The sequence below is a fragment of the Schistocerca americana genome, chromosome 3, assembly GCF_021461395.2.
Source record: "Schistocerca americana isolate TAMUIC-IGC-003095 chromosome 3, iqSchAmer2.1, whole genome shotgun sequence".
NCBI classification, from domain to species: Eukaryota; Metazoa; Arthropoda; class Insecta; order Orthoptera; family Acrididae; genus Schistocerca; species Schistocerca americana.
In genome coordinates this window covers 405,470,584-405,489,135 of record NC_060121.1, presented here as the reverse complement: position 1 = coordinate 405,489,135, position 18,552 = coordinate 405,470,584, and the positions used below count along the sequence as shown (strand labels likewise).

The following is an 18,552-nucleotide window of genomic DNA, read 5'->3' as shown; positions in this document are numbered from 1 at the left end:
CAAACATAGATATTATTCTGTTGACTTAGTATATTATATTTCCAGATTTATATCTTATTTTGGAAAAATAATGGAAACAATAAACATATAAGAATATAATGGAACTAATAAGTAAAGCTAAAGCATTTAAATTTGAATCACAAATTGAAGTTCCAGTTTTTTTAACAAATTTGTGCAAAAAACAAATATCAACACTAATGTTAGCATTGTATTTCATTTGCCTCAGGCAGTGGTATAGTTGTGAAGAACTGCCAGGGGAGATAGTAATTAAATGAAAGGACTCCTGAATTTGTTAGTAGTTTCTCAATATGTACATATATGTGTGTTAGTTTTTTAATTTTTTACAGCCATAAATATTTTGATGTGTAATAATGGCAGCTGTCATAAATAATGGAAACATCCTCATCAGCATACTGGTTTTACTAAGGGAAGCCATTTCTTTCTTTAAAATTCACTAATGCAAGTCTATAGTATTCCAGAGATCTACTCTGCTTCAGCTTCCCATACATGCATAAACTTTCTTGTGTTCAAATTCACTGTTTATTTTAGTAGGCTTACTATTTCAGGATCATTGTTATGGGCACCCCTGAGCGCCTAGGAGTAAACATCCATGTTGATCAGTTAATGGATGGTATAGCTAATAACTGTCCGAACCTGGAACGACTGGAGCTACGCTGGGATCCAGAGAACTTGCGGTTTTCTGACAAGAGCCAAAAAGCCATAGACATCTTGCGTGTCAAATGTCTCAAGCTCCGTTGCCTTGTGCTCAGGTGAGATATGTAATACTGTACCAGATTATCAGTGCAGCTTCCGTGCAATAGCATTAGGGATTTAAGTACCTTCATAGTCTATTGTTTCAACTTCTATACTTTAAAAATCAGTTGTAAAGGGTCCTTCAAGAAGTTATTTTTTTTTCACTTAACAATACTGTTGTGCACCATTTTGTTTTCCAAAAACATTCAAATTATTGCATCAGTGTGAATTTCTCATATTTCTGCATTATGTGCAGCAGTTTATTGTGTGGAGCAGCTTACTGTTTCACAGCTTGTGCTAATAGTACAAACGTTGTATCAGAATGGAGACAGTTAAACAATAACTGTAAAGTATCTCCATGCAATTCTAGGGCACAGTGAAGCACCTAATGAATCCACAGTTTGCAGACTTATTGTAAAGTTCAATGAAACAGGTTCAACAGTGAATGTTAAGAGTTGTGGGTGTTAAGAGTTGATATGGGGAGAAAATTGTGGTGGTTCATGACAATGTAGCTATTAATCTAGTGAAGTCAGTTCTTCACATTAGGCACGGGACACATCAGTACAGCAAATTCTCAGGTGTAATATCCATTGCCAACATTACAGAATTCAGTTACCTCAGCAGCTGAAATAAGATGATCATGAGAAAAAATCAATATTTGGTTGGGTGATGATGATGGGAAGAAAATGGTTTTATGAGGAACCTCTTCTTTAATCATGAGGTGCACTTCCACTTAAATGTGTTTGTGAATAAAGAGAACTGCTGTATCTAGGGCTCAGAAAATGCTTTTATAATTTAAGAGAGGTGGATGCATCCACAGAAAATGGTGTGGTGTGACTTTTGGACAGATGGTATCACCAGTCCTTATTTTTTTGAAGTTGAGGTGGTACAAGCTGACAATTAATGGTACTGTGTGATGACAAGAGGTTTTTTGTGGCCTCATTTCAATTGAAGGGATGTTCATGAGTTATGCTTTCAGCAGGATGGTGCCACCTATACACTTCCTGCAAAGCAATTGAGTTGCTCAATGAGCAGTTTCTGGTTCACCTCATCTCACATAATAGTGACCAACAGTGATCACCAAGCTCCTGTGACTCCTTATGGTTTTTTCTTTGGAATTATCTTAAATGACCGGTGTATATCATTCAACCCTAAAATATTCACCATGAGTTAAAGGAGGAAATTTGACATGTTGGTGATGAAATGGACCTGGGTCTTGTCTGGCTGTCATAATGAATTTCATAGACAACGTTCGTGGATACTAGCATGGTAGGGTAAGTTATATACCAGACATCATTTCTATTTGTGAAATGGGGAGGCATCTTTATGCATTTTGATAAACCCTTTACTTTAAGCTCTCAAATATATGCCATCTGTATGTAAAATTTCAATTGAGTCACCTATGTACACAGAGTGAATCATTTAAAACTTGCACCACAAGTATATTGGAAATGGGAAGTGCTATTGATGTGCATTTTCCACAGAATGGATTGGAAGTCAAGGACTCATATTGTTAGCCAACAAATAGATTGTAATAATACTTAGAAAGTGTATTTTTTGTGCAAACACACACTTTTTTAAATGTAACAATGCCTATTGACATTAACAAACTAAAAGTAGGGTAAATATAACTAAAAACAAAGATGATGTGACTTACCAAATGAAAGTGCTGGCAGGTCGACAGACACACAAACAAACATTAGAATGTCAGTGGTGTTGGTTGCAGGATTCTAGTTTGGATTGTTTATGAGATAATGTATTTTGAAAAGTTTCCGCATCAACACCTGTTTGTGCCATTCAACCTGTGTAGATGCTAGAAACAATGTTGTTATGTTTGCTTGCATTGTGCTTGGGTGTTCCTTGGGTGCACTGTGACTTGCTAGTCAGTTAGTATGTGACAGTTCAAGCAGTATGTCATGAATGGACAATGGGTTTTAAAAATGTAGAAAAAGCTAACATTCTCGTGGTGTATGGAGTGTGTAGAAGGAATGAAGTTCATTCTTGTACAGTGTATGCAGCAAGATATCCCAATTGACGTCAGCCATAATGGCAGTTATTTATCAACCTCTTCAATCAGTTACATGAAAGTGGTAGATAACACCTATACATCATAACAGAAGGAATTGCATGAGAAGTGGCATGAGTCAGGTGAAGGTTCTATGCACTGTGCATTCACATAGGTTCCATCCCTATCACATCTCTCACCATCCAGAGGAGCATGGAAACGATTATGAGAATCATATTAACTTCTGTACATGGGTACTAAAACAGGGTACTCCAGATGTACCATGTATCTTGTATAGTGATGAAGTCACATTTACCAACCGTTGCCAGGTAAACCACTGAAACATGCACTGTTGACCTGTTGACAATCCCAGCTGGCTTTTTCAGGTGGAACACTGCATCCATGTAGTGCAAATGTGTGGTGTGTAATAGCTATCAGCTCATAGGCCAATATTTAATAAATGGAACACTGAATGTGCACAAGTATCAGTCTCCTAACAGATGATGTTCCATAGCTGCTGGAAGATGTTCCTCTGCAGACTAGCGGAACCTTGACACCTACATGATGACTGTCCAGCCGATAGTGCGTGAAGTACTACAGCATGTCTTCACAAATTGTTTCCAAATCATTGGATTGGACACAGGGGACCTGTACCTGTGTTGGCCCATTCCCAGGATTTGCTGGCAGTAAACATTTTTTTATAGGGGGGGGGGGGGGGAGGGGGAATCTGAAAAGCACTGTCTATGAGGACTTACCAACTACACTCAATTAATGTGGTAATGTATTACTGCAGCCTGTGCTGACACCTCCAATGAAATGTTAGCACCTGTGCAGCATTTGCTCCATATCAGACTAGAAGTGTGTATTACCACTGCTGTGGTTATTTTGAGCGTAAGCAGTGATGGTTGGGACAATTGTTTTGTTACTGATCAGAATACATGTAGCGTGTACTACCACATGCACTATACAAGTGCTGTTGTGAAAACTCTTAAAGATATGATATTTCATAAATGAGTCACACTAGGATCCTCTGACAAAGACCACTGACATTATAATTTAACCCAGTTTTAGGGTTTATTAATGCCAATATGCATTGTTTTATTTTTAAAAATGTACATTTGCAAAAAAATTAATTTTATAAGTATTATTACAATCTATTTATTGGCTAATAACATGAGCTCCTGACAACCAATTTGCTATATGAAAACCACACATCAATAGCACTTTTCATTTCCGTAATACTTGTAGTGCAAGTTTTAGGTGATTCACCTTGTATATAGGCATCATACTAAATGGTGACACACAAAGAATGTAACTTTTTAAACACCCACCATTTCAGTTCTAGTAACTTGGGAGCATTGAAAGTTGCATGCTTTTCATTTGTTTTCTTTGTGGTAGCAGAGGAGTGCCACATGATGGAATAGCATGTTATCATAGTGAAAATTTATTATAAATGTGGTGAATGTTGTGACTGTTTGTGAACTTCACAGAGTGTTTGGGTAATGTAATGCACTGAATATATGGACTGTGCTGAGATTTGAATTTGAGAAAACGGATTTTGATTATAGACTTTAAATTTTCAAAATATTCTTGCATTAGTCATTCTGCAGAAAAATTTGCCATCGTGAGTGACAATATTGCTGTGAGTCGCAGAACTAACATGCAAAGAATTCTGAAAGAAGATATGTACCTTTAAGCCTACAAAATTCAACTGACACAAAAACTGAAGCCAAACAGTTATGAAAAGTGCCAAGCATTTGCTCATGGGTGCTTGCAAAGCAAAGAAAGGAGAACAAGTTCATAAATAAAATAGTGTTCACTTATGAAATGCACTTTCTCTTGAATGGCTTCATCAATGAGCAAAATTATAGGACTTGCAGCACATAAAACTCTTAAGTAATTGCGGAGAAGTCATTACATCAACAACAAGTGACTGTGAGATGTAGCACTTTGGCTGAGTGTTTAATTTGATTCTCTTCTTCTAAGATGGTGCCAGAAATGCATTAATAATGGACAGCGAACACTACCACAATATCTTAAGAGAGTTTTTGTGATGTGAACTGGATCATGTGAATAATGATGAAGTTTGGTTTCAACAACACACTGCTGCCCTTCACACATCAATTGTTACAATGGACTTGTTTGAAAAAGGTTCCTAGGCTGGGAAATTTCTTCAGTGTTGGCTGAATTGGCCAACCACATTTAGCGGTCTCTTTCTATATGTGTATTTGAAATCTCATGTGTATAGCAGCAGTCCACAATCACTCTCAGAGCTCAAGGCCAAGTTTTAGCATATAATTTCAGAACTAGAGATGTAAGTATGCTGGAAAGTTATGGAAAATTTCATCAAAAAAGTGACATTGTGGCTGCAGAGTCATGGATAGCATCTGAGTAATACCGTATTTCTCGTATAATCACAGGTGGCATGCAATGCAATAACATGTAAATTATTTAAATTTCATAAATAAATTTGTATGCTATTAAGCACTAAAAAGTTGCATTCTTTATGGGAGACCCTCTATATTATCTGTAGCCTGAGGAAGCTTTTGGCTTAATGAGACATCTTTGAGAGAGAGAGAGAGAGAGAGAGGAGGAGAAGAAGAAGAAGAAGAAGAAGAATAAGAGAGAGGGGAGAGAGAGATGAAAGAAAAAAGACAGTAATCTTGAATTAATTTTAATAATTTGCAGCAGAAATAAATGCATAGCATATATTAGCATTTTCATGATATGAATATGTATATTCTGAGCACATATGAATCTGTCTATATGTTAATCAACTATTACCTCATTATTATCTTAATATTCATTGAAGACCAGTGAATGTAATTTAATGGTTTACTCTGTGAGCACCAAACAGACATAATTATTAATCAGCTGTACTCTGGTGCTGGTCCCAGAGTATAGGTTTCATAAAATTGTTTGCCTTCTGGTTTCATTATGTTTCATATTGTTTGACACTGCCATCCTTAGCTGAAAATTCTATAGTTTTGAATGATTTTGCTAATGCTGACTAATCTCAGGAATCATAACTGATTGAAACCTCCAACCAAATAAAATAGTAGAAATATCACATAAAACCATAACAGAAGAAATTTTCAATCTTGTATTTTCATATTTTGGACTTTTACTGATAGATTAGACTCTTAGTTTCATTGATCCATCATATCAAGCAACATTATAAGTTCTCTTGTTCATTTGTCAATAATCACTAAAAACCCACTTGGGGATTTTAAAATCTGGATACTTCTTATGCGGGATGTGCCTTTCAAGAATCATATGTTAGTTTCCTTGTAATCTTATAATGTGACTGTATATGCAAAATATTTTCTTCACACATCTACGGTGTCATTTAATGTTAGGCTAAGGGGGTTGGCTAAATGGACAGAATTGTTGAATTATACCGATCCATTTTTAGTTAGCAATTGGCTGTGAATAAGGCTCATTAAGAAGTATTACAAAGCATTCGAGCAGAAGATAGATAAAGTATGCCAGCATACTGAGTGTCATTTATAGTACCATGGCTGGGCCGGTAAGTTATTAAACGGTACAATGAGGCTTTTCAGTCAGCAAAGGTGTGTAAAGATGAATTATGTCTTTTTGGTGGTATCGTACTAATATTGGCAAAAGTACTTTAATTGAGAAAATTTTGTCTCACTGTCAAAGTATTTTTATGGCTGACTACAGTGAATTTGGTTTTTATGAGTAGAATAGTAAGTCACAATTACATTTCTTTTAATGCACATTAGTGTATCTATAATATAGGTGCAGTATTAAGTAGTAGTTTAGATCACTGCATTAAGTGACAGATTCCCAATGAATCTTGGTTGAATTCTGAAAGTGCACTCAGCTGCTGCATGCTTTTTTGACAATAAGAGATAATTTTTACACAACTGTTAAAACTAGGGTGTCCACTCATCCCATTTTTGCCAGGACAGTTCCTTTTTTAAATTTCCCATTGTCCCAAACGTTATATTGTTAATTTGAGGATGCTCAAATGTCCCACTTTTTTGTGATTCTGCTTGGCTAAAGTACATTACACTACTGAATGTTTGAGATTTGCAATTTGCTGTGCATTGTTCAAGTATATGGGATATGAAACGCCACTTGTAGGACTTGCTGTATAGTCTTTATTTTTTTACTGTTTACATTTTGACTGTTGATAGTACTGAACCATGTTCACTGTTTCATCACGCCAAAATGAAAGTGCTGTTTTAACATCAATGTAAAAACTGAGTTTACATTTGTATAGACAGTGGAGAAACTGTAGAATGTGAATTGTGCAGATCAAATTTTGCTATTGGATGGTGGAAGATCTGGTACTGTGAATCATGTTAAGACAAAGAAACACCATTTGAGTTTTCAAACAAAAATGCACTTGTCATCTTGAAAAATCAGGTTTTCTGCCAGTAATCCGCATCAAACTTGCATGATATTTCAATCACATAATCCACGAGATTCATCAGGTGCTCCTTGAGGGCTCAGAGGACACCTGATGAAGACTGTGAGTTACGTGATCAAAATACAATGCAAGTATGATGTGAATTACCGGCAGAAATCCCAATTTTCCAAGATAGCACCCCACTGGGAAAGCCTGAAGGCCTATGAAAATGCGCTTCTTGGTAAAAAGTATAAAAGTAAAAAGTATGGTGATAAGGCAGCAGAACAATTGTAAAAAATTCATTTGGGATCATCTGGGTGAATGATGCAAAGACAAACTTCTGTTTTTAGAGAAATCAATTTCAGTAGCTGCTGTGTAATGTTTATTTACTTGTGTCTAGATATTTATGCACATCATGCTTGCCTGTTTTGGCTTACAGTGCCATTTTCAAGTGCACCTGTGGATGTTGTTAATAATGAATCTCATTTACATCCTACTTATGATCAAGACATAGTTTTATAGATATTTCTACTTAAGTCTAGGTGAAGTTGACTATCATATGGCATCTTCAAGTTTACTATGAGCTTCCTGTTGTGAAATATTGTTACTATAATCACATAGTTGTTATAATATGAATTTTTCATGATAATAATTGTTTGACAGCAGTTTGAAAGTTGGGGTCCTTAGATGCTATATGTTTACAGACTTTTTATCTTTGGGATTGTTTATTGCATGTTATTATATGGTTAAAATTTTTTGTGGATGTATTATCTGTGATTTCATATGTTTGTCCTTCCTCATGGTCAGAAATTATGTTTCAGGTCAGTTTGTTGATTGAGTAAGTCATTCAGGAAATTTTTCATGAGTGTATATCTCCAATTATTCCAAAATGTTAATAGTATGTCCTTTACATATTTTGCTTAAAATGTGTACAGTGTTTTCAACATATTCTGCAGGCCCTACTGAGAAGAAAAGAGCAAACGTGTACATCCATTAAATTTTGTCAATGCATTTTTCCCCTTAATTGTCACAGACTTTTCTCTGAACGTCTTAAAAAATCCTGTTTTTTAACAAAAATTAAATGACCACCCTAGTTAAAACATAACATGCGGTTATAATTAAAGTGCAGCTACTCACAGAAGTTGTGGGCTGTAATTATCAATGCAGTGAAACTTAATAGAAATATGCTAATGTGTTAATGTGGAACCAATTTACGCCAGAAGAAATGCAAGAAAGATATATAGAAATGTTTCCATATGTAATGAATTAGGAAAGGGGCGTGGGTAGAAAAGGTCAAACAAGTGAGAAAGGAATAATGTTGATTTTATTATTAACTTCCACCTGCACAGTTTGTTCAATATGGACACTGGAGACATCAGCAAGATGCTGCATCAATAAAGTGATGTGATCAACAGTTGTTTGCAGCAGTTCCACTGTAATCTAAGCAATGTGCTCCTGCATACTGACTGGCTTTCAGAGTGGATAGAAACTGAATGTGTACCTGGTCAAAACATTCATATAGATATTCACAGAGTCAAAGGTCAGATGGATTCCAATCAGGTGATCCAGCAGGACATGCAACTGGAAAATCTCTGAAGATAACAAGTTTATGGAAGGTTGCATTAAGCAGAGCTATCACTGAGCAAGCAATATGAGTTGTTGCCCCATTTTGTGTGAGACAATGGTTTCCACACAGTTGTTTTCTTCCAAATCTGAAGTCATGTGCTGTATAAGGAGGTCTCGATAGTGTGCATGTGTTACAGCATGTCTGACATGCCCTCTAAGTGTATTTTCTTCAAAGAATAATAGATTTAGAATAAAGGTGCTTGTGAATCCACACCACACACTCACATACAGTGAGCACAATGGCTCTTCATGCACAACATGAGGGTTATCAATATCCAACATGCAGCAGTTCTGTGTATTTACTGCAACCTGTAGTGTAAAATGTTCCTTGACATTCCACAGAATATTTCCCACCCACATGTCATCAACTTTGATCCAAGCCAGAAACCAAAGAGCAAATTCAGAACATTGTGGTGGATCATGAGGTTTCATTTGCTGCTCTCTCTGGATCTTGTACAGGTACTGGTCTAACATAGACCATGTAACTTTCCACACTGTTGACCATGGGACAGACAATTCTTGTGGTATCGTAGAAGCACTAACACTACCTGGGCCATATTTTGCATGATCAATGACAGCAACAGCGATCTTGTCAATAACTACCACCAGGATGGGACATCTTCCCATTCCAGGTTCCGCATAAAGCTCACCTGTGCTTACAGTTTCATTATCATCTTCTTTAAACCACTTAACAATGTTGGGCCTCTCCTCAAACCTTTCAGTCAGCCATACTCTCTCAATTCAGGACTGTGATTGCTGTTGTTCACATAAAACGCTTTCACGGTCAGCATACGTTCTCTTTTCTTGATAGCCATACTGTTCACTCATGTTATGACTTGTCAAACAAAAGTGTGGATGTCATACTGTCATACAAACAGTATGCAGATGATATTTGCAACTGGTTAACAAAATTAGAACTAGTCTTTTCCAGTATAAAATGGTTCAAATGGCTTTGAGCACTATGGGACTTAACATCTGAGGTCATCAGTCCCCTAGAACTTAGACCTACTTAAACCTAACTAACCTAAGGACTTTACACACATCCATGCCCGAGGCTGGATTCGAACCTGCGACCGTAGCAGTCGCGCGGTTCCGGACTGAAGCACCTAGAACCGCTCGGCCACCACGGCCGGCTATAAATTGGTCCCACATTAATGTTTTAGCATAACTACCAAGTTTCACTGCCATATGATAATTATTGCTCACACTGGACATCTGTGAGTAGATGCACTTTCGTTATAACCACCAGGTACATGATAAATGTTCAATAGCTGTTAATCATTTATGCTGATTTTTAGATTCCTTGAAACATGACAGCCTTTATTCTGCTTAGCACTGATGTATTTAATCAGTATGTTTCATTTTAAATCACTTTATAACCATTTCCCAAGGAACTTTGTTGCACCTTTACTTGGATTTTGTTGACTGTTCGTGTTGTCACCAGCACCATGTATTTATTTTCTCTACCCAATGATAAAGCTGTGTGGGCACAGTATGTATGAACTCAACATAAAAATCTACAATAAATACGATGAGACATTCAGTTTAACTAAACAAAAGTTGCTTTCTATTTGTTTATTTTCCTTTCTCTATGACCATTCATCATCATTCTCTTCTAAGCAGGGGTAAAAAATAGGGTGATGAGAGTAAACTCCTACTTGGTACTATTAAATGCTCCTTTGCAACCTACCAGTGCTACCTTGTGTTGCAGTAGGTGCCTTAAGCGATATTTGGATCCACTAACAGGATTGTAATTTAAGAAAAGAAACCGCTCTATTTATGTGATCTAAAAAGTGAGCACAGATTCACATGTAACGTCCAGTAAAGAGATGGCAAACACAAATAAGGGTATTTATAGATGAAAGTTAATAACAGTGGTATGGAAAGGATAGATTGCTACTCACCACAAAGAAGAGGCACTGAGTCACAGACAGACTCAATGAAAAACAATGCTAGAAATATTTCATCTTATGGATGAAGTCCTTCTTCAGAAGTAGGAAACACACACATTCACACAAGAAAAATTCACACATAAATGACCACTGTCTCTAGGCACTAAGGCCCAACCAAGGTTGAAGAAAGACAAACCTATGTTTACATTATTTGTATATTCAAAGAGCTTTTAACAGTGATGACTGGAATATTCTCTTTGATCTTCTGAAGGTAGTAGAAATAAGATAGAGGGAATGAAAAGTTGTTTGCAACTTTTATCGAAATTACGCTGTGGAGTGGCAAAGTGAAAGGAAAACAGCGGTTGAGAAGAAAGGGAGACAGAGTATTAGCATATCTTCAATGTTATTCAATCTGTACATTGAGGAGGCAGTAAAGGAAACAAAGGAAAAATTTGGAAAAGGGATTAAAGTTCAGGGAAAAGAAATAAAAAAAATGATATCTGAAAATGACATCCTGCAGTCCTGTCAGAGACAGCTCAAGACTTGGAAGAGCAATTGAACAGAATGGATGGTGTATTGAAAAGAGGCTGTAAGATAAACATCAGCTGAAGTAAAACAAGGACAATGGAATGGAGTCAGGTTAAATCATATGATTCTGAGGGAATTAGTTTAAAAAGTGAGACACTAAAAGCAGTGGATGAGTTTTGTTATTTGGACTATAAAATAACTGTTGATAGTTGAAGTAGAACTGTTATAAAATGCATATCGGCAACAGCAAGAGAAGAACTTCTGAAAACAAGGAATTTTTAATATCAAATATAAATTAAAGTGTTATAAAGACTATTCTGAAGGTATTTTCGTGGAGTGTAAACTTTTGTGAGTTTGAAACATGGATGTTCAGCAGTTTAAACAAGAAGAGAATGGAAGCATTTGAGATATGGTGCTACAGAATAATCATGAGGATTAGATGCATAGATCGAATACCTAATGAGGAGGTATTGATCAAATTGGGGAAAAAAAGAAATTTGTGACACAGCTTGACTAGCAGAAGGGTAGATTGCATACATCCTGACACCACAAGGAATCATCAATTTGGTAGGAACATATGTGGGGGGGGGGGGGGGGGGGGGGGGGAATTGTAAAGGTAGACCAAGGGATGAATACAATCAGCAGTGAAGTGATCAACTGATTGCTGTTTTTTGTAGTTGATCAGAATTATATTCAATAGAGTATTTCTACACAATAATTACACAAACTACTAATCTCACAGAATAACTACCAGTATGTCATGGTTGCCATGTGATCTATATATCTTAAACCAAATGAAGGTACAAAATCTTGATGACCTAGTTCTTTTAGACTGAAATGTGGAAAATATTTGCAACTTCATCATTCGTTTATTATCCTGTGACATTTGTGTATCAGACAATGTATTCAGAGATATGTGTATAATTTTGTGAATTTGTTTAATATAAATAAGCTATGATTTAAAATGTGACTTAAATGAAACACAATGATGAAAAATATTACACACAACAAATAAAAATATCACTAAAGTAAATAAATTACAAATCATATAAACTTTATAAAAAATAAAAGTAAAACAAAATCTTAATCTTATTGTTCATGGCAGCTACTGTACACTCATGTACTACTATAGGGCACACAGTGTGTGACAGAGTTTCATTCACACCAGAATAACAACAAAGTACCTGACAGGATGTTCCAGTGATCTTATGACTGCAGATGCTTGAACAGTGCAGCCGATTACCAATTAGGCAGGACATACACTTGCTTATGTGAGATTTCTACTTAGATGGACAGAGATTAACTGCTTGTGTGTACAATAACTAACAACTCTTGTAATATTATTCATCAATCATAGGAGATTTCTTTTTAATTTACACAGAAGTTCATACAAAATGAAACTTGGGAGCAGAAAAAGTACTGGCAGGAGAGACACATAAATTACATATCTTCACCATCTTTCTTCCTTTCTTCCTTCACTATTGCAGCTTTCTCCAGTCTACAGTCAGCAGAAATCGAAAACTTTTAGCCAAATAGCATATATGCTTCAGCAACTGCTCACTGATCTTTGAAAGTTTACTGTACAGTAACAAAGCAGCAATTTAAGCAGGAGGTATGTGAACCAATGACACTGTTGCCACATAAACTGTATTATGAACACACATATGCTCAGTGACAGTCATTTATCGATGGCGCTATTTGGATAAACTGCTACTCCAGAAATGACATTGTGACAACATTATGCATTTAGAGCTGTCAGGGAAAAGTTTCTTCTCATAGGCAGCAGATAGGAACACAGAGGTTCTATAACTTATATACCTCTCCCAGTTGATTCTTAAACCACATTTCTTTCTTTTTTCATCAGTTTTTGAGCCCTTTCTACAGCTACATCTGTAGCTGTATGAGGTCTGTTCAAAAATTTCCAGAACACTCATAATTTCACACTAATTGTATATTGGATGAAATGCAGTTGACATCCCTGCACACGACAGTGTTTAATATGTAACTGCTGGAAGTTTCATTATTGTATGTCTGTTAGTCATTGTTCAGTGCTGTACTGAGTAGGACGTTATGTCACACAGTTTGCAAAATTCGAGATGGCAGTGTTAGAGGAGCAATGCATTAAATTTTCCATAAAACTGAAGAAAACCTTTACAGAGACACTCCAAATGATGCAGGAAGCCTATGGTGATGAAGGCTTAAGCCTTACTCAGTGTTACAAATGACTCACATGGTTTAAATATCACCAGAAGGAAATTAAAGATGACGTACATTCAGGACATTCTTCGACATCCACTGCCGATGATCTTGTCAGTAACATCAATGAAATTGTGCATACCAATTGAAGACTGACAGTCTGATAGATTTCAGGAGAATAGAATGTTTCAGTTGGATCATGTCATGAAATCCTCATGCAGAATCTTGAAATGCATTTTGCTGCCGCCAAGTTCAACCCATGGCTTATGAGTCAAGACCAGAAAGACCTTTGCCTCACAATCAGTGAAGAGGTTTTGGATCACACAAATGAAATCAAGATGTTCCTTAAGCGAATCATAACTGGTGATGAGATGTGAATCTATGATAGTGATGTTGAGACCAAGGTTCAATCTTCTCAGTGGGTCGGGAAACATTCTCCAAGATCAAAAAAAGGTTGTTAGGCTAGCTCAAATGTCAAAGCCAATGCTGATAGGTTTCTTTGACTTTTAAGGATTGGTTCATTGTGAATTCATGCCACAGGGACAAACTGTTAATCAATGTTCTTTATGCAATGAATAACATTGTGCTGTCTGTGAAAAAATTGTAAAATTCGTACATGCTGTTGACCAGTGTCTAAGCAAGTTGTTCTCTTATTCAATGGTAGTGTTGAAACATATTGTGATGCCTTGTGTACAAAGTTCTGGAAGTTTTTGAACAGACTTTGTACTCTGCAAACCATTGCGAAGTACATGACAGAGGGCACAAGCATTTATACCAGCTATTATGATTTTTGCCTGTTTGACCCATGTGTTGAGCACAGGATTTGTGACTATTTAAATGCCTCTGTGCACACTCTAATTAATGTAGTCTTGTCTTTGGCTCCCTGTGGGTATAACGTGTAATAGAGTGTCATGTATTCCTAGAATCATTGTTAAAGTTGGCTCTTTAAGCACTGTAAACAGGCTTTCTTGAGATAGTTTACATCTGCTTTCAAGAGTTTGTCAGTTCAGTTTTTTCAGTATCTCTGTGACAGTCTCCCATGGATCAAACAGACTTGTGACCATTTATATTGCCCTGCTTTGTATACATTCAATATCCCTTGTTTGTCCTACTTTATATGGGTCCCACACACTTCAGCAATATTGTAGGATGGGTTGCACAAGTCATTTGTAAGTGATCTCCTTTATAGAATTACTGTATTTCCCTAATATTCTACCAATAAACTGAGGTCTCCTATCTTCTTTACCTACAAGTGATCCTCTGTGGGCATCCCACTTCATATCCCTATGAAGCGTTACATCTAGGTATTTGTATGAGTTGACTGAGTTCAACTATGACACATTGATATTATTGTTATAGGATGCTACATTTTTTTCATTTTGTGGAGTACACAGTTTTGCATTTCTGAGCATTTAAAGCAAGTTGCCAATCTCTGCATCAAATTGAAATCCTATCAAGAACTGAGTAAATATTTATGCAGCTTCTTTAGACAGTTATTCATTATAGATTGCTGTATCATCTGTGAAAAGTTTGAGGTTACTGTTATTATTGTCTGTGTGGTCATTAATATCTAGCATGAACACCAAAGATCCCAACACACTTAGCTACAGCACAGCAGATGTTAATTCTACATCTGTCGGTTACTTTCCAATTGAGATAACTTCATGTGCCATTGCTACCAAAATATCCTCAGTCCAGTAACAAATTTTGCTCAGTATCCCATATGATTGTACTGTTGACAGTAAGCATAGATGTGGTACTGAATCAAATGCTTTTTGTAAATTGGGAAGTACTGTTCTATCTGACTGCCTTGACCCAAAGCTTACAGTATGTCATGTGACAAAAGTGTGAGTTGGGTTCCATATGATGGGTGTTGTAAGAATCCATGCTGGTTGGCATGGATGAGGTCATTCTGTTGGAGATACATCATTATTTTTGAGCTCAGAATATATTCTAAGATTCTGCTACAAATCATTGTCAAAGATATTACATGTTGGTTTTGTGGCTTACTTCCTCTACTCTTCTTGGAGATGAGTGTTACCCATGCTTTCTTCCAACACCTGTGCACAGATTTCTGTTCAAAGGATCTACAATAGATTACAATTAAATGAGGGGCTAACTCAGCTGCAAACTCGGTATAGAATTGGATAGAGATTGCATCAGCACCTGGAGCTTTGTTCAGTTTTAATGATTTCTTTTCACTGCCACTGACTCTAAAATCTGTTTCACTCATCTGTGCAGTGGTACAAGGATTAAACAGGGGAATTCCCCTGGAATTTCCTTTGTAAAGGAACATTAGCCCATCAAGGTTTTGTTTCGCTATCCTCAGTTTCAGTTCTTGTCTCATCGTTAAATGACTGGACCTTAACTTTGGCACCACTGATAGCTTTTCCAGATGACCAGAATTTGTTTGGGTTTTGTGAAATTTTGTTTGACAATATTCCCTCATGATAGTTATTGAAGGCATCATGCACCGTGCTCTTGTCAGCGAAGATGCTGAATGAAAAATTCAGAATCTTTCTATCTATAGCCCTGTGCTTTGTTTTACACCTATTATCACTTATCTGTTTCCTTAGAAGTTTCTTTAGAGTGAATTTATACCATGAAGGTTCCCTCCCATTGTGAACTGTTTTACTGGCCACATACCTATCCAGATAATGGTCAACTATTCTTTTAAACTTGAGCCATAGTACCTCTACATGCTCCTGCCCCGTGCTGAATGTTTCATGTTCCTCAATGAGGTATGACACTACTGATTTTTTATTTAGTTTACTGAATATATAAATCTTTCCTCTTGTTTTAGTGGATCTTTGTAGTTTGGAAATCATTGTTGCTAGTTTGGAAATCATTGTTGCTACAACTGTATCATGGTCACTGATGCCAGTTTTGATGTGGACATACTCAAAGACATCACATCTGTTTTTTGCCACTGGATCTAATATATTTCCATCAGGAGTAGGCTTCCTGCCTATCTGTTTTAGTCAGTTTTCAGAGAAAGTATTTAGTAATGTTCCACAGGATGTGTTGTCATGCCCAACAATAACAAAACTATAACCACCTCAACAGAAGGATACAGGGAGGAAAAACAGCAGAATCCAAAAGCTGAAATTTTTCAGGGGAAATAAAATAAACTTTCAGATGATTAAATTTATTGTAGCTTTTTTTTTTTTTTCAACAATCTTATTGAACTTTAGTTGATGTTTTGCTTGTGTACCCCTGACACAAAGAATTAATTTAACATGTAATGGCTGCTTTGTGTTGATTTTTCTCCTGCAGTTTACAATAAGCAAATGAGAACTGCTCATAAAACTGCTTGGGAACATGTGGTCTTGTGTTGACAATGTATATTATTTAAGTCTATAAAGATTTTGACTTGTTTTTATCAAAGTTCAAAAAATAATCCAAATTTAGGAAATGTGTGAAATAAAATGGCATTCTCTTTAAAAATCACTTTCATCATTGGAGGTATCTTGTTGTTCAGATGGCAGCCCAAGCTGATGGACAGCAACAAGTTGGTTTCAGTACTCCCCACAATCCTCATCTTCACAGAATTTCATCAGGATCTGCAAGTACTTGCACTTGCCTTTGGGAAGAAGAATAGGTGAATAGTATAGCTGCTTAGGTTCCTGATGCTCTGTTGGCATTGTTGCTGCCTCTGCTTCTTCCACTGATCCTTTATCAGTACTATGAATACTGGTTCATTATAAGTGTCTCTGTGTTTTGTGGTTTTTGATTTTGCTTGAAGGAATCTTAACAGCTTCACTGCCCTAACAGCAAAAGAAAGTTTTTTCTTTTATGACTTAGAAGAAAGATATTTACTCCAGCTTTTAAACATCTTCTGTTCAAACAAGACAGAAACAAAAGGACTTAGGTTGACTCGGGCCTCTGCAATCACTTTTATCTAGCTATCAGGAGTTTCAGCTTTTACACACTTCGGGATCAATACCATAGTTTTATCTGGCTCCATGAAAGAATGGCCACATACTCCAAATGCAAAAGTCCCCTTCTCAAATCACATTAATTCAACAGTGACGTTAGTGTAGGAATTGAATGATGGTGTTGTTTTCATTTTGTTTCCCACATGACTTGCAAAAACATGAAGCAATTGGTCCTCTCTGTTCAGGTAATTGTAGAAAAATTGATGAAGCATTGATGCAACACCATCTGATCCCGTTTTTATCCTGGTCTGGCCATAGGTGTACATAACTGATGAGGCAGTTGATAAAATATGGCTATTGAAAATATAGAAAGAAAACAGTCTTCTGAATACACCTCACTTGAAGCTGTACTCATTGTAGGGAGGTTTTCAACAAAATCTATTCCAATGGTCTCCGTAGTTGGTGATTGTTTAGCCTATTTTATTTGGCAGTTCTCACTGTAGAACCATTCCAATTTCTTGAGATGCAATAATCTTCCATTTTCTGCTTCCTATTATCCCCCTGCAGCATTTTCCTATCTTCTTCTCTTGGTACATTACAGGTTTTTCTCTTGAGATCAGTTACTCTGGCTTTCTGTTCAACAGCGTGTATTTATTTGAGGGCAGTTTAAAGTGATGTCAATTTCTGAGACAAAAATGTGTGTTAATGTTTCATAAGAAATCTGAATGTCTGGATATTTAGTAAAAAAGATTGAAAGTAGTTTCTTGACATTTAAGTCTTTTGGAAACATACATTTTGTGAGTTTTTTTTAATATTGTAATGTCATTTTATGCCAACAGTTTTGCTGCAGTGGTAACACTGGTTCCTGTGAGATCACTGAAGTTAAGAGCTGTTGGGTTTGGCTAGCACTTGGATGGGTCTGCCAAGTGCTATTGGCAAGCGGGTTGCACTCAGCCCTTGTGAGGCCAGTTGAGGAACTGCTTGATTGAGAAGTAGTGGCACTAGTCATGAAAACTGACAATGGCTAGGAGATTTGACTTAGCATCTTCTTCATTCTTCCTCAGTTTTTATTTATTTATTTGTTTATACATCTTTCAGCATTAACATGCAGTCGATGTCAGAAGAATTACAGCTAATTGTACATTAAGTTTTACACAGCAAAATATTACATGGTAAAAATATAGCAGTGTTGTACCCTGTTAGCTTATAACTGCCTCTACACCCATATCTATACCAACAGTAAGCCTTAATTTATCTATAAATTAGATCATCTTTACAACTATTCTGAAATTCTTC

General features: G+C 36.4%; 1 protein-coding gene across 3 annotated transcripts in view; it reads left to right on the top strand.

Annotated features, from left to right (window-relative positions):
- Positions 1-18,552, top strand: part of LOC124606279 (F-box/LRR-repeat protein 2) — a 730,587-nt gene that overhangs the window by 696,842 nt on the left and 15,193 nt on the right. For all 3 annotated transcript variants that reach the window (XM_047138259.1, XM_047138261.1, XM_047138260.1), the window contains one exon: positions 567-770. In XM_047138259.1, coding sequence (XP_046994215.1) covers positions 567-770 — 204 coding nt within the window. The remainder of the gene's footprint in view (positions 1-566; positions 771-18,552) is intronic.